Raw genomic sequence first — 20,614 nt, forward strand, 5'->3', positions numbered from 1 at the left:
CACTGACACAATACTTTCATGTAACTGTTGGATATATGTTTTTGTTTGGAAAAACATCCACTCATCACCTCTCTCTCTGTGTATGTGTGTGTATATGTGTGTGTATATGTGTGTGTGTGTGTGTGTGTGTGTGTGTGTGTGTACAAGCTCAGTGATGCTCAGGGCTTACTCCTGTTTCTGTGCTCAGGAATCATATATAGCAATGCTAGGGGACCATATGCAGTACCAGGGATCAAAACAGGGTTGGTCACAAGTAGGCAAGAATATCACTCCCTGTTTTGTCTCTTCAATACTTCTTCTCCCCATTTTTTTTTTTGACGAGGTTGTATGGTTTTTCTGTTGACTTTGGTCAGTGCTTTATATATCTTGTCAGATATATGGTATCTAAATATTTTCAATTCACTAGAGTACTTTTTTTATTTTAGATGTTATTCCTTTTGCAGTGCAGAAACTTTTTAGTTTGATGTGGTCCCATTTTAAAATGTTTGTTTTAACTTATTTTCTTTGCCAGTGTGTCGAATCATTGAAGATGGCTCTCAAGTCAATATTATAGAAACTTCTGCCTATGTTTTCTTTATTTTATGGATCTAGTTTCAATAGCTACTTTTTGATCTACTTTAAATTAACTTTTGTGTATGGTATGAGATAAGCGTTCAGGTGCTTTTTCTTACATGTGGCTAACTAGTTTTCCCAGCATCATTTGGAAGAGACTTTCCTTGCTCCACTTTAGACAACTACCTCCTTTGTCATAAATTAATTGTCCATATATGTGAAGGTTTAAGGTAAGGTAAAGGTAAAGGCCCTCCCGTTGATCGTCGATTTGCTCGAGCGGGCCCAGTAACGTCTCCATTGGAGACTTTGTTGTTACTGTGTCTGGCATATCGAATATTCTCGGTAGCTTGCCGGGCTCTCCCAGAGGGGCGGAGGAATCGAACTCGGGTCGGCCATGTTGGCCGCTTGTAAGGCGAACGCCCTACCCGCTGTGCTATCGCTCCCTTGAAATAATTCTTTTGGGGGCTTGTGGAAGCACACCAAGTGGTGTTCAGGGATTACTCCTGGATCTGAACCCAAGGAATACTTCTGGTGGGGATATGAGAACTGGAGATTAAACCACAGTCGGCTATGAGCAAGGCCCTACCTACTGTCCTATTATTCTGGCCCCCTTTAAGATTTTGTTTTTGTTTTTATTTTTTGTCTTTGGGTCATACCCAACTGTATTCATACTTACTCCTGCCTCTGCACTCAAAAATCTCTCTTAGTGAGTCTCCAGGGACCATATAGAATGTTGAGGATCGAATACTGGTTGGCCACATGCAATGCACGTGCCCTACCCACTATACTATGACTCTAGCCCCAATGTCTCTGAGGTATTCTTGACTGTAATCTCTTAAACTCCATGTCAAGTTCATCAGTTAATCCAGTTGAGTATGGCTTCATCATATTCCATATTCTTACCACTTTTCACTTCTGCCACCTTTATCTCCACCTACCATTACTACAACCTGTCATAATTGTTGTCAGTAACCCCCTCATTGATCCTTTTGCTTACCCACTGTCCCCCAAAGTCTATTCTTAAGGTAGTATGAAGACTTAATAGACTAGATATTCAGTTTTAAAACGTGTTTAATGGATATGCACAGGTGAGGAAAAGGAGTAAAGGTTATTATTTCTTTGAGGTTTTCCCTTCAATATCATTACCCTTAAGAACTGTAGCCAGCATCTGAAGTCACTAAACTCTCTAAGTAAAATACTGACCAAACGGGGCTAGAGCAATATTACAGTGGGTAGAGTGTTTGCCTTGCACGCGGCTGACCTGGGTTCGATTCCCAGCATCCCCTATGGTTCCCTGAGCACCACCAGGGGTAATTCCTGAGTGCAGAGCCAGGAGTAACCCCTGTGCATCACAGGTGTTACCCAAAAAGAAAAAAAAATACTGACCAAACAAAAGATAAACAAAAAAACTAAGGTTGTGTAAGTAAAAATATGGTGTCCATGTGAAGGAAAGTAAATGTTGTCCTGTTCAGAACTAAGTTACAACTGCTAAGTGACTATGGCTTAATTATTTCCACTCTCTGAGAGCCCTAAGCTCATCTTGTCAGCTATCTTATTTTATTTTAAAAATTTTTTTGTTTTATTGAGGCCACACCCATTGGAGCTCAGGGTCTACTCCTGATTCTGTGCTCATGGATCACTCCTTGCAGATTTGGGGGACCATATGAGTACCAGAGATCAAACTCAGGTCTACCACATGCAAGGCAAGCTTAATACCCACTGTATTATAGTTTTGGTCCCTGTCACATATTTTAATCTACGCCCAGATTAAAAGAGAGAGAACAAACATAAGTCCAACCATAAGGTATAGTTTATTATTAGAATAGAAAAATAATAGGCGTGAAAGATTGTGATTTAAATGGTAGAGTGTGGCTGTCAATGGGACTAACTTAATCTATGTAAATTCAAAACAAAGAATAGCAAGGGTTCCCTGTGTGAGGCAGCACACAGCTAGAATGCTAAACAAACTAGTTACTCTTTCTTGAGAAAACTAACATGGGTGATGGAATTGCTCAAGAAGTCACATTACAAGGCCAGAGGTTTTCCCCTTAATGTCCTTAGCCTTAAGAACTGTGGTCAGCATCTCAAAAGTTACTAAACTCTCTATGTCAAATAGTGTAATGGACTGAACACACGCTTTGTATGCGGTAGACCTGGGTTCAATCCCCAGCACTATATGGTCTTCTATGCACTGCCAAAAGCAACATCCAAGCATGGAATTTGGAGTATCCCCTAAACATTACCAGGCATAACAAAAAGGACAAAACAAAATATAAAACAAAAAAATTCTAAATAATAAATTTACTAAAGAACTTGGGAATATTGATTTAGTATTACCCTATCCATAAAATAAGAACACTAAGTCAGGGGTTTGAAAACTCCTATAGGTCATACGTTCACAGTGACAAAGTGAAGAAACAAATGTCATTCCGGTTCTCCTATCCAGGTTTCTAAAGATCAGCTCTATGGTATGAGGATCTAGAATAAAAACAAAATTAGCAGCACACTATTTGGCAAGCCCTGCATCCTTTACATAAATTATTCTAACCACCCCTCACAGAAATTGATGTCATAGGAACTATTATTCCCATTTTATAGATGGCTAAACTGAGATGTAAGAAGATGAGGCAACTTGTTCAACTAGTATGTGTCAGGAATTGACACTCAAGCAGGCTTGCTCTTCAAGCCCCTGTTCTCCTTTGAGAACACATATCTTACTTGCTTGTCTCTACTTATCTTTGCTTGCTTGTTGAAAAGCTACATGTTCTCTCTTGAACATGTATTTCCTCTCTCTATCTCTTGCAAATATTTCTAAGTAAGTTTTATTCACTAAAAGCTATCTTGCTTTACTAAAAATGAAAGAAACCCAAGCAGTTCAGATCCTACTCATGTTAATATACAGTTTATATAAATAAAAATATTCTAATTCGGGACCGGAGTGATAGGACAGCAAGTAGGGGACTTGCCTTGCACATGGCCAACCCAGGTTCAATTCTCGGCATCCCATATGGTCCCCGACCACTGCCAGTAGTCCAGTGCTAAGGGAACCTATAGGATGCTCGAGATCAAACCTAGGCAGGTCACATACAAGGCAAGTCCCTATCTGACCTCAAAGAGTGAAAATTTTTTAACATGATGTTCAAGATATCTTCTAGATTGGGAGGGACTTTGAGACACACCAGGTGATCTGGAGACTACTCCTGGCTCTATGCCCAGGAGATCATATGGTTCAGGGGGTTGAACCAAAGTAAGCTACATGCAAGGCAAACACTTTAAGCTCTATATTATCTCTCCAGCCCATATTCCAGATTTAAATTTCTGGAATACCATATTTTTTAAATATTTTAAAATTTTAAATTTTAAAATATTTTTTAAAATATCACATTCAGCAAGGCCTAGCCATGAGATGTCTGGGATCATACACAGGACCTTGAATATGCTAGACACATGCTCTACCATATGAGCCATCACCTGAGCCTTAGACTGAAATTTCTATAATTCTACAGTCAGTCTGTTCAGAGGAAATAGTAAGTACCCTCAAATATCTGATAAGATGTCTTATGGGAAAAGGATAGGATTCTTTTATGAGGCCCCAAACAAAGAACTAAGACCAAGGTAAGAGAATAGGGTGGGTAGGGAGAAAGTTTTAAAGAGGGATATATAAATGCGTTGCAACACAGTTTTTCAACAATAGGATACAGTGAGGGATACGCTATGGGTTTACTAGTGTTCCTGAATCAGAATGTTCATTTTAGGGCATTACTGGGGATGGAAACACAGAGGTTACAATTCCAGTTTTGATGAGAAGTTTATCAAATGACCATAAAGGTCTGGAAGTGGGAGAATCAAATTTCTGTAAGTTCACGATGTAGATAGGACAGATCATTATATGTGCCCAAATTCTTTGGGGTGAAGGAGCTGAGAATTAGCTTGATCCCTTGCTTGAGGGAAGCATGCTATAAGATAATGGGAAATAGCTAGAGAAATAGTTCTTGCTGGGAACAGTTTTACCATACTAAACTTAGGGAAAGGGGGAATGGCCTATCCTTGACTCCATGTCTCCTATAATAACTGTTATAAATATGAGGCTACTGTAAAACAAGCGCACATAATTCACACAAGTATTAGGTTCTCCCCTCTTCACAACCACCATTTGCTGCCTTGTCACTGAAGTTCCCTATATTTATGACAGAAACTCTAAGGGTCAGTGTAAGAGTAAATTTAGCAAGTATTCTGTGCACCCCCACCCCCAGCAGTTTACAGGTGAGAAAAAGAAGTCTAAACGGGCATTATCTAAAGTCATTCTCTTCTTTTAATATTTAATGAACAGTGATATAAGAAGTCAGCCAAGCTACAAATACAGGTAGCTGAGTGATACAGACCATTAAATTATGCCTCAAGGGTCTCCATTTATTACACATGTACTGCTTTGTTTTTGGGGGGCCATACCCAGCAGTGGTCAGGAGTTACTCTGCACTCAGGAATTATTTCTGGCGGTATTCAGGAGACCATATGAGATGCTGGGGATCAAACCTGGGTCCACTGCACGCAAGGCAAGCACTCTACCCACTATACTATCTCTCCAGCTCCCACGTTTATTGTTATAAATGTTAATATGTAACATAAAATAGGATTATCAACATTTCATACATTTATTATCCATATTCCTTTTACCTACTTCCAAAAAGTAACTCAAGACTTCACAGCACTAGCCCCTAGCTTCCTTATATCATTTTTACCTGCTTGGAGGATTCTTTATAGCATCAAGGGTCATAACACTTGAAAAAATGTTTATTTAACCAGCAATAATGTTTATTTTACCAGTACTGCCCTCAGATAAGAGAGCTAGACTTCCTTTCTCAGATGCCTGAAGCCCAAGCCTTCCAAAATCCTCCCTTCTACTATACTTCATAAGACCAACCTTTCTTGAGTCAATATAAAGTCACCATAGGTTGCAACAGGACTCCTGGAAACCACTTCCTATTCAGAAATAATCATAAAGTTCTGATATATCATAACTAAAAGGAACCTTAAAGATTATCTGTTGTTAACCTCCTACCACTCCCACTCCCATAAGTCTGAGGCCATCTTCTTTCTCAAATAAATATTTTTTCCTTACCAAGCATATTTTAATCAGAATAAAGACTCTAATGAAACCACTAAAGAAACAGGGAAAAATTATCCTTTCTTCATCACATCACTGAAATGAGTGCATAGATATGGACATAGATAATTAGCATAGACCCTAAGATGAATTCTAAGACAATATACCCCAGGGTGTTAATATTCCATGCTATCTTAACATTCTTCTTATTTGAACCTGGTCTTACTTCTTTTCCAACCATCTCTGCTCTGATATGTACATACAGACCAAAGGGACACAGAGAATTCTAAATATATTCAAGTTCATACTCAAGGAATACATAGAGATTCTGAGATCAGAGCTTCTGTCCTAAGATCACTCCTAAAGTCACCCTCTTCTCAGAAGCTCCAATTCATACGGAAAGGTTATATCACATTCAGGACCCATGAAAAGACAGCAGTATCTTTAGCTAAGAATAAAGGATGAGGTGATATAAAGATAATGATAACTATAGACAACCCAAAGAAAGCAATGGAAGAAATGGATTATTAAATTTCTTTGCAGACTATCTCTTCTTGAATAACTGAGAGACTGAGAAAGCAGTATAACATAATAACAGTCACCAATCACTCTATAAACCTTCTACCTATAAATCAAATCCCCTATTCTCCCTTCAACTAAGTCTGCCCTCACTAATTTAGGTACCCTTAATATTCCTCACTATGTTTCCCTACTAGATAATTAGTAGAATAATTAAGTTATTACATACAGTGAAAAGAGTAGTTGAGGGCTGAGGATGTAACTTAAAGGACCATGTGGTCCCCCAGCACTATAGTAGGAAGTTCCCCAAGTGCTAAGCTGGGAATAACCCCTGATCACTGCCAAGTATGTCCCCCCCCAAAACAAAAAAGTAGTTAAAAGTAGTTGAGTAGGAGTCAGGCTATCCCAAGATTAGTCTAACAAGTATGTGATCCTTATACAAATCACTAAACTTCTCTGGTTCTTAATCTATCCTTCTGTAAAAAAAAGTGGGCTGGAGCGATAGCACAGCTGTAGGGCATTTTCCATGCAGGCGGCCGGCCTTGCCAACCCAGGTTCGATTCCTCTGGCCCTCTTGGAGAGCCCGGCAAGCTATCGAGAGTATCTTGCCCGCCCGGCAAAGCCTGGCAAGCTACCTGTGATGTATTCAATATGCCAAACACAGTAACAAGGAGTCTCACAATGGAGACGTTACTGGGCCTGCTCGAGAAAATCGATGTACAACGGGAGGACAGTGCTACAAATTTATTTTAAATAGTCACTTCATGTTCTAATAACACTTTTATTCCATAAACATTTATAGTTTGTCGAGCCAAAAGTAAGGCCAAATTCTTCATTAATATGGTTTTGTTTTGTCTTTTTTTTGGGGGGGGGGGAAGTAGGCCTCCAAAGGCAGTGCTCAGGGTTTATTTCAGGCACTGCACTCAGGGATCACTCTTGGTAAGCTTGGAGGACCATGGGGTGCCAGGGATTGAACCTAAATTGACCAGGTACAAGGCAAACACCCTACCCACTATACTATTGCTCCAGCCACTGTTTTGTTATGTCTAATGAGAGTACTTTTTTAAAAACGTTATTTCATTTGTGAATTATTTCATATCTCTGAGTATATATTAAGACATACTCCAAAGCAAGGAATGTGTCGTAAATGTAGTTTGCTAATACTACCTATCTAAATTACACAATTTCAGCTGAGTATACAGTCATACTGTAGTTCCATAATCACTGTAACACTGTCCTCCCATTGTTCATCGATTTGCTCGAGCGAGCACCAGTAATGTCTCCATTGTGAGATTTGTTGTTACGGTTTTTGGCATATTGACTATGCCATGGGGAGCTTGCCAGGCTCTGCTGTGCAGGCAGGATACTCTCAGTAGCTTGCTGGGCTCTCCTAGAGATATGGAGGAATTGAACATAGGTCGGCCGTGTGCGAGGCAAACGGCCTATCCGCTGTACTGTCGCTCCAGCCCATAGTTCCATAAAAAAATACATAAATTATAACAAATAATTGAAAAGATAAAATTTTTAAAAATTAATAAATTGTAAGCACTGAGCAGGAACAAGGTGAGTTGCAAAGAAAGGACTTTGGGGGTAAAGGAGAATTAGAACTGCAAAAAATAAATATGATAGAGAGCTTGAACAAAATTGAGTATCTGATAAAGGCAAATAGCTCAAGAAAAACTGCAGGTGATTATTGACTTCAGAGAAAACTAAAATCTATTCCCAAAAAAGTAAATTCAATTATAATATACCACTTGTACATAAACATTAATTTTTTAATTAATTATAAGGCAGAGTTATCATTATATTGGGAAAATGAAAGGAGAAATTTGGAGATATGATTAAGAACTAATTTCTCTTCCACAATAGGAAATCAAGATTTTCTTTTCAAAAACTAAAGATGTAAAGATGGAGAGATGACAAAGAGCTGGAACACAAGCTTTATATGCCATACTTTAATCCCCACAACAATATGGTCCCCTAGTCACTAATAGATATAGCCCAAAATAAACACAAAAATTGGTAATATATATTAAAATGAAGTATAGATATATTATGGATATATAGCATTGTCTCCTGTAAACTTAGAGATGACCTACCCTAATGCTTCCCAAATTAGTGTTCAATAGAACCCTGCTTCTTGTAATGTTAATAACATGTTATAAAAAGTGCTAGGGATCAAATAAGTTTGGAAAATTTCACATTAAACAAAATTAATCTGGTGTTTTTATTGTGTGAGGCTTCTAAGAACACTATCATATTAATATACATTGCGATTCCTATAAAGGCTTACTATGTAATGTTTCTAAAACCCATTTGTTTCATGAATTATGAAATCCCCTCTAGAGTTTAGTAGTTGCTGGAGCATTCTTTGGAACATACAATTTGGGAGAGGGGGTGGTACTAGACATGGCTGTGCTTGGGCAACATCCAATGGTACCAGAGATCAAATCAGGGGCTTTTGCACACCAGCCTTTTAAGCCATGACTCTGACCCAGCCCAGAAAACACTGATCTTATCCACATCCTTCATTGGGGAAATAAAAAGTCTAGGTCTATCTGGGTGTGCCTGGTACTGGAATTAGAAGAGACCTCAAGATTCTACAGCACCCCTCAAAGACTGAATAACTCTGACCTGAGTTTTCTTTCATGATCTACCTGAATTTTTTTCAAACCAGAGAACAAACTCTGACACAAACAATCCCAAGTATCAGTTGGAGCTTAAGTATAAAGTCCAAGACAGGAATATCTCAACAGAATAAACAGATTCTGAGTTTTAATGGCAAAGTGCCTCCAAATTAAGCAATGGCAATACAAAATAGCTATTCACATTTGTACACTGTTCCCCAAATAAATAAATAAATGATTTTTATAGTATCACCTCATTTGATTTTCATAGCAATCGAATTACAAAGTCAAGGGTGGAATTATTATACACATTTTACTGAAAAGAAAACTGACTCAGAGAGTTAAATGCCTTGCCTGTAGCATATGAGCAAATTTGGAATCAGAACCTAAATTTCCTGTCCCTCTGGTTAGGGCTCTTCTTACTATATGACACAATGGAATAAACTTGACTAAGTTCAACTTATACAAAGAAAAATTTTACTGGTTTAAGCTCTTCCCATGAAATATTCTAACTATTCCTACCATCTTACTTAAAAAGAAGTAGTTTAATTCCCAAATGCTAGTGAGTAGTGCCAGAAGTGAGAGACTCCTGTTCTTCACTTTCAAGGTCCCACTTGAGTTCAGTATAGTAATACTGCCAATAAGCTATGTTTCGAGGAGAAGGGGACCTTAGGAAGTGCCTCCAGGGAGGCAGGATGGCCTAATGTTACAAGCAAGAAGTCAAACAGATGTGTTTCAAATCTAGCTCCACCACTTATTCACCTTATAATATTGTTTAATTGTGCAACCTTTCCTTTCTTCACATATAAAATGAAGTGAAGAATAACTATTCTGCAATGATTATTAAGAAACTAGTATAAAGAGTTAGAGAGTTACTTCCTCTCTCAAAACTTTCTGGTTAAGAGTATAAGCTCTAGAATTGGACAGTTCAGCAAGTAGGGTGCGTGCCTTGAATGCAGCCAATCCCTGGCATCTCATATGGTTCCCCGTGTACACCAGGAGCAATTCCTGAGTGCAGGGTCAGGCGTAACCCCTAGTATCACCAGGTGTGATCCACCAACCCTGCCCCTCAAAAAAGAGTGTAAACACTAGAATGGGTCTGAATCTCAGGTCTGCAGATTCTTATTAAATGCAAAACTTCAGATAAGCATTTCACATCTTATATTTTCAGTTTTCATATATATAAAATAGAAAACAATGCTTTCTTGATTGTTGTGAGATACAAATGAGATACTACGTGTTAAACATTTGAACATAGTATCTGGCACGCAGCCCAGTGGGGAAAAAAAAAGGCAATGATAATAACATGATGGTGGTTAAAAAAGCTAAACAAAACAAAACCCACAAACAAACCTGATGATCATCTTCCTACCAAAGTAAGAACAGAAATAAAGCTTTTCAGTCAGTCCTGTTCTTTTTCATATACTCTTACCCCTCTTCTCTAACTGTAAGCCAAAAAAATCTAGACTCAAGTCAGGACACTTGGCTTTGAATGTCCATTCTGTCACATGTGAATTTTGTGATTTTAGGGAAGTCATGTAAGTGCCTTCAGATAATTTTCCTAAAAAAATATATTCTATATTCTATTTAGGCTTATTCTACTGGGTTATTGTAAGCATCAAATGAGTTAATAAATTCTAAAATTCTTTGTGAACTATGGAACATTGTATAAAACTTAATGATGATTTATTACAGGATGATTTATCTGCCACAGTCTATAAAATAGATGTTTTTACCAGTAAAAAGCAACTTTATCTCCAAGTTTTTTCTCATGGACATTTCGATCCAGTACATTGTAGCAGATGTTGGTAGTTGCTCCTTTCATCCACTCAATGAAGATTTTCCCTTTAGTCACATCGAAGTTGTACTGGAGGAATGGGCCAGAGCATGGGGTCTTCCAGTAAAATTCCTTAGCAATGTCTCCCCAAAACTCTGCAACAGAAAGTAAAGACCAGACATCACTACACTTCTCAGACATATTTACATCATATGGTTTACCAGTCTACATACAGGTTCAAGTAACTACTCTTTACTCAGTACTCAAGAACCTTGGTCTCTCCTCACCCATCTAATCTTTTAAAAAATCTGTTTCAATTGCAGTGTAGGCAACATAGTTACAATAGTTTAGATACCCAGTTATTGCACCATCACCACCACCAAAGTGCCCAAGATTCCACCACTCTCCTTTTTAAAAAATACTTGTAGAGCTGCTGCACCATGCCCACAACAGGGTATCAGGGTCCCTCCACCATCATCCTAAGGTTCCATCCCTCTCGTCCTCCCTCCAGATATTTTTTTCTTTTTGAGTTACACCTGGAGATACACAGAGGTTATTCTTGGCTCTGCACTCAGGAATTGCCCCTGGTGGTGCTCAGGGGACCATATGGGATGCTGGGAATCAAACCCGGGTCGGCCGCGTGCAAGGCAAATGCCCTATCGGCTGTGCTATTGCTCCAGCTCCCCTCCCTCCAGATTATTAAGGGCTATTTCCATTGGGGACTGTCAAATTCCTTGCTTTGTTTCTTTATACTCCATATATGAATAAGGTCACCAGCAAGAATTTGTATTTTTCTTTGACTTACTTCACTAAACATGATTTCCTCCAATTCCATCCAAGTTGCAGAAAACAGCAAAATTTTGATTTTTCTCATAGTTGAGTAGTATTCCATTGTATACATAAAGCACAAATTTATTTATTTTGGGGGCATACCTGGAGGTGCTTGGGTGCTACTCCCAGTCCTGTGTTCAGGGAATGCTGTTAGGAGAGTTCATGTAGTGCCAGACTTTGAACTGGGGTCAGTGGCACACAAGGCAGGCACCTTAATCCCTAAACTCTCTCCACTCCCCACCACATTTTTCTATTTACTCATCTATTGTTGGGTACTTGGGTTGTTTTCACACCTTGATTATTGTAAATGAAGTGACAATATATCCTTTCAAATTTAAGTTTTTGTCTTCATGGGGTAGATGTTCTAGTTATCTAATCCATCATTCACTACTGTCTAGTTCCATGGGCTGATTCTTGACTCATGTATCTTACTTCCTCCCTCAAAACTACTACTCCAGGACCAAAGAGACAGTTCAATAGGCCTTGCATGTTAGAGGCCTATGTTCAAGCCCTGGCACAACATGGTCTCCTACCCCAACAGAAGTGATCTCTAAGAACAGAGTCAGCGTAACTCCCAAAAACCACCAGTTATGGCCCCAAAACCAAAGGAACCAAAACAAATTTGTTACACTATTTCTCACACCATCACACAAAGAGAAACAACCTATTGCCTTTCATGATACCTAGCTTATTGTAATGATTTTTAAATTAATTAATTAGTGAAAGGAAGAAATTCTTGGACTGGAGAGATAGTACAGGAATTAAGGCACTTGCTTTGCGGTACTTACTTTGCATGTGCTTCATCTCTTTTCAGTCCCTGGCACCACATATGATCCCTGAGCACTGCAAGGAGTATTCCTGAACTCAGTGCCATGAGTAAGCCCAGAGCACAGCTAAGTGTGGCCCAAAAATTTAAAGGAAAAAAAAAAGAAAGGAAGGAAAGAAGAAATCTTTTACCTACAGACATTTACATGAACAATTTTTTCTCTAAATTAGTCCTACAGTTTCAATTATTTATTGAGCATCTCCTTCAACTATTACTTGCCCAAGAATTATATACTAGTTAGAAAAGAAGTTGCTTTCAGCACTTTATTTGTATCTTATTTAATACTTATAATAATCCTAGAAAGTAAGCATTACTATCACTCTCACATTATGAGAATTATTTATTTTGAGATGTATGTATCACATATGTGAGACTTATATATATTGTTTTAGGACACACCTGGCAATGCTCAGGGCTTATTTCTGGCTCTGCACTAAGGGATCACCTCTGGTGATGCTTAAGGGACCACATGTGGTGCCAGGGACTTGAATTGGGGTCAGTCACATACCAATTAAGTACCTTAGTCCCAGTATGATCTCTCTGGACCACATTCTCACACTATTGACATGAAAACTGAAGCTCAATATTAAATTATTTTCCATAAATTACATAATTACTAAGTCAAGTTTTGAAATTATCAGAGAAAAATATCTTTCCTAAAATCTGAAAGATGAATAGGAATTTTTCTATACTCCTCTACCAAGACAGCAAGAATACAGAATGAAAAAGAACAAAGGTTTACATTATAAACTCCTTGAGCCTAGAGCCTAGCTCAGCACAGATTTGCATGTGTAAGGCCCTGTGTTCAATTCCAGTACTGAAAAAGAAACAAAGAACACCTTGGGCCAAAAGAACTAAGAATGAGAAAGAATAACAGGAAGTTGGGCTGGAGAGATAGTTGAGCTGACTGGAGCACATGTTTCCCAAGCAGGAGGCCCAGGTTCAATCCCTAGTACCAAATGCATGATATGAGTATCATCAGGGATGACCTTAAAGTATTGAGCCAGGAATAGTACCACCATGTATGTCCCCTCAAAAAAAAAAAAAAAGAGCAGGAATTAATACAAGAATTGATGTACAAACTAAACAAAACAGTCCTTCCAAGGCTGATATGAAATTTTATATTGGGGATGAAGTGATGGTTTCCCCTAAACAGGAGTTTAGGTCTATTCTTGGCTGTGATGCTCAGGGAATCATGCAGTACCAGGGTTGAACCCAGGCTCTCACATGCAAAGCTTGAGCTCCAGACATTTTAGGTATCTTCCTACCCCTATTAAGGGTTTTGTTTTTGTTCTTTTTTTGGATCACACCCTGTGGTGCTCTGGGCTTACTTCTGGCTCTTTGCTTAGCGATTACTCCCGGCTGGGCTCACAAGACCATATGTGGTTCTGGGGATAACCCAGGTCATCTTGATGCAAGATAAGTGCCCTACTACCCCACTCTACTATGGCTCTGGCCCTCCCATGAGAAGGTTTTAAGCAAGAGAGAGATATAATCAAATTCAAAATCTTAAAATAGCTGCAGGGCTACTCAGGAGAAAAGGTATTCAACAAGCCAAATAGCTAGCACCTGCAGAAAAATTAGGACTTTCTTGGTACTGAATCAAGTGTTAAAGAGGAGAGAATTACCTAGAAATATAACAATATAAGGAATCTTAAAGATTATCACCTCCTGGAGGGATAGTACAGTGGGTAGAACGTTTGCCTTGCTCGCCAAACTGGTCTCGATTTCCAGCATCCCACATGGTCCCCCGAGTACCACCAGGAGCAATTCCTGAGTACAGAGCCAGGAATAACCCTTGTGCATCCACGGGTGTGACCCCCACCCCAACAAAAAAGCAAAAAAAAAAAAAAAAGATTATCAACTCCTCATTTTACCTATAAATCAAATCTGAAGAGGAAAAGTTACTTGCCACAAAAAATTTTTGGGGGGGTGTACACCAGCAGTGGTACTCTGGGATCACAGCTGGTTCCACTGCTCAGGGATCACTCCTGACAGTGTTCAAGGGACCATATGTGGTGCTGAGATTTGAATCATTTTTGTGAAAGTCTTGAAATCTGGATATTTCACTGGCAAAAGCACAAGAGGGATTACATGACCATGGACAGGAATTCTCTGTGGAATTGGTGAGGTTTTATCTAGGTAGAGAAAAGTAAAAGGAAATGAGCAAGGGCAAGAAGGTTGAGAAAGGGACTTTTGCATATCAGGTTTAAATGAGAATAACCTGTGTTGAATACAGGGTGTGGCTGAGAATTATAAAACATAAAGCCAGAGAGGTGTGAGTAAATCTAGATTGTCCAGAGATCTTAAAAGAAAGGCAGAATTTTAACTAGAAACTGCAAGAAATATGAAACTATCAAAGTTTTTAAAAAGGTATTTTCAAAATAATCGTTCTAACAGTATATCGATAAATCTATCAGAGATTAAAGGCAAGTAAAATCAGGGAGGAAGAACAAATTGGAAGGTGCTTTTTTGAGGAAATTAAATAAAAAGTAAATCAGAAAGACATTCTGAAGAACACTGACAGAATTTAGTGGAAAGCTGACTGAGGTGAGAGAAAAGAAATAGCATAACTGAAAATAATAGGCTTTGCAGACAAGAGTACCTTGATTCAAATCTCAGCTATACCACTAAATATGACTTTGCACTAAAATACTCTTTCAGGGGCTGGAGCAATAGCACAGCGGGTAGGGCATTTGCCTTGCATGCGGCCGACCCAGGTTCGATTCCCAGCATCCCATATGGTCCCCCAAGCACTGCCAGGAGTGATTCCTGAGTGCAGAGCCAGGTACTCCTGGGTGTGACCCAAAAAGCAAAAAAAAATTTTTTAAATTTTCAATTTCCCTCTGTAGAAAATGGAGATGATAACATTAAATCAAACAAAATTTGTGCTTAATAAGTCATACCCAAGCTTTAACAAACATGAGCCAGAGAGATAGTTGAGCAAGCTAGAGCATTTGCTTTGCATACAGGAGGCCCAGGAGTGAGTCCCTGCATCATATATGGTCGCCTGAGCAATCCCCCAAGAGCAATCCTTGAGCACAAAGATGGGAGAATCCCCTGAGAACTACCAATGTAACCCCCCTAGAACAAAATTGTAGCATTGTAGCACTGTCCTCACGTTGTTCATCGATTTGCTTTAGCGGGCCAAGTAACGTCTCCATCATGAGACTTGTCATTACTGTTTTTGGCATATTGAATACGCCACGCCGTGCAGCCAAGACCTCTTTGTAGTTTGCGCTCTCCGAGAGGGGCAGAGGAATTGAACCCGGGTTGGCCGGGCGCGTGCAAGGCAAACGCCCTACCTGCTGTGCTATCGCTCCAGCCCAAAACAAAATTAAAAACAAAAAATAAGAGAGATAGAATAATGGGTAGGGAGCTTGCCTTGCACATGGCTAACCCGGATTTGATCACTGCACCCTATGTGGTCCCCTGAGCACAGATCTAGGAGTAAGCCTTGAGCACTGCCCATCTGACCTCAAAACCAATATAAAAATGCTATGTGTATGTGTGTGTATATAGATAGATAGATAGATAGATAGATAGATAGATAGATAGATAGATAGATAGAATCTATAAATGATAGACATATTAAAAGAAGCTATGGGACCAGGGATGTAGCTCAGTAATAGTGTACTTGCCTTGAATGTCTGATACTTAATTCCAGGCACTATATGGTCCCCCAAACACTGAGCAAGAAATAGTCCCTAATAACCACCAGGTGTGACATAAAAAGCAAAAAGAATTAAACAAACAAACTGGGGCTGGAGCAATGACACAGTAGGCAGGGCACCTGCCTTGCCCACAGCTGACCCAGATTAGATTCCCGGCATCCCATATAGTCCTCCAAACCTGCCACAAGTGATCCCTGGGTGCAAAGCCAGAAATAAACCCCCAGTACTTCCAGGTGGCCCCCAAATAAAATATAGGAGCGATAGCACAGTGGTAGGGCATTTGCCTTGCAAGCGGTCCACCCGGCCAACCCACGTTTGATTCCTCCACCCTTCTCAGAGAGCCCGGCAAGCTACAGAGAGTATCTTGCCCACACGGCAAAGCCTGGCAAGCTCCCCGTGATGTATTGGATATGCCAAACACAGTAACAAGTCTCACAATGGAGACATTACTGGGCCTGCTCGAGCAACTTGATGAAAAACAGTAACAATAAGTCTCACAATTTGTTGTGAGACATTACTGATGCACGCTCCAGCAAATCGATGAACAGCCAGAGGACAGTACTACAGTGCTACAGTGCAGTGCTATATATAGCACTGATACTTAATTCCAGGCACTATAATTCCAGGCGCTATTTGGTCCCCCCCCCCCCACACACACGCGCGCTATTTGGTCCCCCCCCCCCCACACACACACACATATATATGCACTGTAGCACTGTAGCACTGTCCTCCGGCTGTTCATTGATTTGCTGGAGCGGGCATCAGTAATGTCTCACAACAAACTGTGAGACTTATTGTTACTATTTTTGGCATATGGAATATGTCACGGGGAGCTTGCCAGGCTTTGCCGTGCAGGCAAGATACACTCGGTAGTTTGCCGGGCTCTCCGAGAGGGGCAGAGAAATTGAACCCGGGTAGGCCATATGCAAGGCAAATGCCCTACCTGCTGTGCTATCAGTCCAGCCCATATATATATAAACAAAATAGCACTGTATAACTGTCCTCCCATTGTTCATCTATTTGCTCGAGCGGGTACCAGTAAAGTCTCCATTCTGAGACTTGTTACTGTTTTTGGCATATAAAATATGCCTTGGGGAGCTTGCCAGGCTTTGCTGTGCGGGAAGGATACTCTTGGTAGCTTGCCGGGCTCTCCAAGAGGGGCAGAGGAATCAAACCCGGTCAGCCACGTGCCAGGCAAATGCCCTACCCACTGTGCTATCGCTCCAGCCCATATAATACAATAAATGAATAATAAAAGAAAGACTTATCCTTTCTATCATCATAGAGAGTTATTGTTTGGGATAATGCTGCTGACAGGGTTTGGAAATTAGGAAGAGCAAGTTTTGGGGGAAATGTGGTAAATTTCATAGTCATTCTGAATATGATAAAACATCAAGGTACGTAAAAAGAACATTGTACAGAGTTTTAAATTTGGGACTAGAACATAAGTGAGAGATCCTAGGTATAGAATAAAATATATCAAAATTATTGTGGCAGTAATACTAACTCACCCTGGGAAAACAGAATTCATAATAGGAGAAAATACAGGAGGAAAGTAAATAAAAGGCTTGAGAACTCAAGCTCAGCCATCACCTGAAGCAATCAACCGTTCTACATTTGATTCATTCTTGATTATTCAGTAATTGCTTTAATCCATACTGTTATTATCAAACTCATCAGCATTTATTGAATGGCTGCTATTCACTGGGCACTTTATATTTTGAGATTTTTTGCTGGGGGAAAGAGGGATTGGGAGCCACACCCAGCTGTGCTCAAAGTTAACTCCTGACTCTGGGCTCAGGGATTGCTCCTGACAGTACGTGGAGTAACATATTTGGTGCCAGGGATAGAATCGGGGCAATTGCTTTATTCACTATTCTAGCTCTGATCCCACACCTTAGTTTTGTGTTTGGTTTTGGTTTGAGGGCAACACCAGGCTATTGGGTGGGGAAGGGGATTGCCTCCCAGCAGTGCTCATGGGTTACTCCTGACTCTGTGCTCAGGAATTCCTCCTGACATGCTCAGGGGTCCATATGGGGTGCTGGGATCGAGCCCGGGTCGGCTGCATGCAAGGCAAACACCCTGCCCACTGTAGTATCCCTCTGGCCACACACCAGGCTATATTTATGGGATATTTCCAGCTTGGTGTGTGGTGATCTCTCCTGACAGTGCCCAGAGGACCATGTAGGGCCAGGAACCAATTAATACCTCATTATTAAGGCAAGTGTAACACCACCAAGTCACATTCCCCGCCCAATATCATGCACTTTACACCTCACACAAACCTATGAGGTAAGTTATTATCCCTATCTTACAGGCAAAGGAAAGGAATCTCAGGTGTAAAACTCTGCCTATCTGGGGCTGGAATGATAGTACAACGGGCAGGGTGTTTGCCTTGCACATGGCCGACCCAGGTTTGATTCCCAGCATCCCATATGGTCCACCAGTCACCGTCGGGAGTAATTCCTGAGTGCAAAGCCAGGAGTAAGCCCTGTATATTTCTGGGTGTGACCCAAAAGGAAAAAATAAACAAAAAACCCTGCCTATCAGGGGCACAGGATAGAATGATATATAGGACACTGTACTATCCCTGGTACCACTGGGAGTGATCCCCAAACACAGTGGGCTGTAACCAAACCCTGCCACTTCCTAATAAAACTCGGCCTGCAACTGCACAATAAATGAATGGTACTGCCAGAATTAAATCTAGATTTTCCAGGGTTTGACCAGGCAGGGCCTGGACTCTTCCTCACTCAGCACCTGCCCTCTTTGGTCGCTGTGGAGGTTCTGGAGGTCCCCGGGCGCCAGGCGGGAATTGCCACCTGGGCTCACAGGTACAGAGTATGTGCCCTGCGACTTTCACCATTTCCAGTAGCCCTGAATCCTGCTTAGCCCCTGACCATTGCCCGAGTTCCGAGGGTCTCAATGACAGTCCAGTTCGACCGTGGGCGAGTCCTGTTCAGTCGCAAGGGCCAGGCCCTGGGCACCACGCGCCTTGGAGACCCCAGCGTGGGTGCCAGACGGGCTGACTGCACCTCCCCAGGGGACACGAATAGCCACTAACGCCGCCGCAGCCAAGGCTGAGCTGGTGGGAACGGGGGCAAAGAAAGTTCTCGAGGCCGGCCCCTCAGGGCACTGAGCGTCTCCAGACTGAGAACCTCACTTTTGCCACGGGAGCCCTCCAAAATTTTCTGAGGAAACGGACTTGCTTCACAGAAAGAAACCCATCACCTAAAAGAAAGAAAAAAGAAAAGAAAAGAAAACCATCTCTCCCCGCCTTCCCAAGTCGCCAGGCAACTCCTCAAGTCCTAAGAAGCCCTTCCCAGCTCAGAGAATTCTGCTTCTCCTCACAGAACCTCCGTGTCCTCCCGGAACCCCTTGCCCATCTCCTCAGAAAACGGCAATTCTTCCCTCACAAATTTTCCATCTCCTCACGGATCCCTCAACTTCCCAAGGGCAGCCCCCGCTCCTCCCGGCAGGCCCCGTCTCCTCACGGAGCGAACCCCATTTCCCTCCCAGGACACCCCCAAGTCCTCACTCCTCTGCTCCCGGACACCACCCTCCGCACCGTGCCCGCTCGGGCGTGGCCTCACCGCGAGGCTCCTCCACAGAGCGCCGGTGCAGCTCGCGGTAGCGCTGCAGCGAGGAAACATGCGCGGAACGGCTGATGTCCGGCGGCGGAGTCCAGCTGCGCGGCCGATTCCCGGATCCGGGCTCTTCCCGGCCCCCAGCGCCTCGGCCGCCGCGACCCCGCTCCTCCGGAAGCCCCATGCCGTCAAGTTCACTGGCAGCTTGTGAGGTGGTGGCGCCCGGGCGCGGAAAAACAGGCCAGCCGAGGGGCGGGGCCTCCGGCGAGGGGCGGAGCCTGGAGGCAGTGGGGGCGGGGCTTACACAGACCGGAGGGCGGGCGGGAGAGGGGGCTACTCTTGGACTGGGAACTTGTGTGCCACTCGGGAGCGAGGGGCGGGGCTGACTTGAGGAAGGGGTGTGGTCTTATAGTAAAAGCAGAAGGGGTGGGGCTTGGAGTGACAAGAAAAGGCCGAACTTTTTGCCGACAGGAGAGAGCAGTGGTTAGGGCGTTTGCCTTGCACGCGATCCTCCTGGCTTCAATTCCTGAGCATCGCCGGATGTGGCCTCACCCCACTTCTCCCCAAAAAAGGGAAGGTCAGACTTTTAGATGACAGATACAGAAGCTGAGTTGAGGCGGGGTTCTTGCTGAAATTAGTCAAGCTCTGTATGGAGCTGCCCTATAGCCTGATTGCACAAATATAACTGTCGCCCAACTGAGTCAGAGAGTCAGTTGAGCTCCGATTCCTCTGTGGGAATTATTCTCCCACTTTGAGCGCCTCCCTCCTCTTCGTGCTGGGGTAGGAAGCTTCCTCCAATGAGGGCACCGTCTGGGCTCCAGACTCATCCTAGCCCTGCAGTCACCTTAGATTATCTTCCATCCCTGAGGCTTTATCTTCACTCTCTCCTCTTCGCCAAATTCCACCCAAATCTAAAGTACCAGTCTCATAAAATGAAGACTAGAAGGGCCTTCCGGTTTTTGTTAATAAACTCTCCTCACTACACACAAATGGTAAACTCAAGGAGGGGATGGAATATGCACAAGGTCACAGAGCAAATGGTGATCAAGTTAGAGTCAAATGTAACGTCCCTGACTTCCTGATTTCAGGATAGTCTTTATCTTTTTTAACTGTCCAT

General features: G+C 41.8%; 1 protein-coding gene across 1 annotated transcript in view; it reads right to left on the minus strand.

The window, feature by feature from the left end:
* The window catches only part of ACSS2 (acyl-CoA synthetase short chain family member 2), a 70,858-nt gene extending 51,112 nt beyond the window's left edge, over window positions 1–19,746 (minus strand). The window contains exons 1-2 of the mRNA XM_056121750.1: window positions 19,504–19,746; window positions 10,539–10,734 (exon numbers count right to left, since the gene is read on the minus strand). Of these exons, the coding sequence (XP_055977725.1) occupies window positions 10,539–10,734; window positions 19,504–19,681 (374 nt within the window). The 5' untranslated portion in view covers window positions 19,682–19,746. The remainder of the gene's footprint in view (window positions 1–10,538; window positions 10,735–19,503) is intronic.
* Between the last annotated feature and the right edge of the window lie 868 nt (window positions 19,747–20,614).

This window comes from Sorex fumeus, unplaced genomic scaffold, assembly GCF_029834395.1.
Source record: "Sorex fumeus unplaced genomic scaffold, SorFum_2.1 ptg000044l, whole genome shotgun sequence".
NCBI classification, from domain to species: domain Eukaryota; kingdom Metazoa; phylum Chordata; class Mammalia; order Eulipotyphla; family Soricidae; genus Sorex; species Sorex fumeus.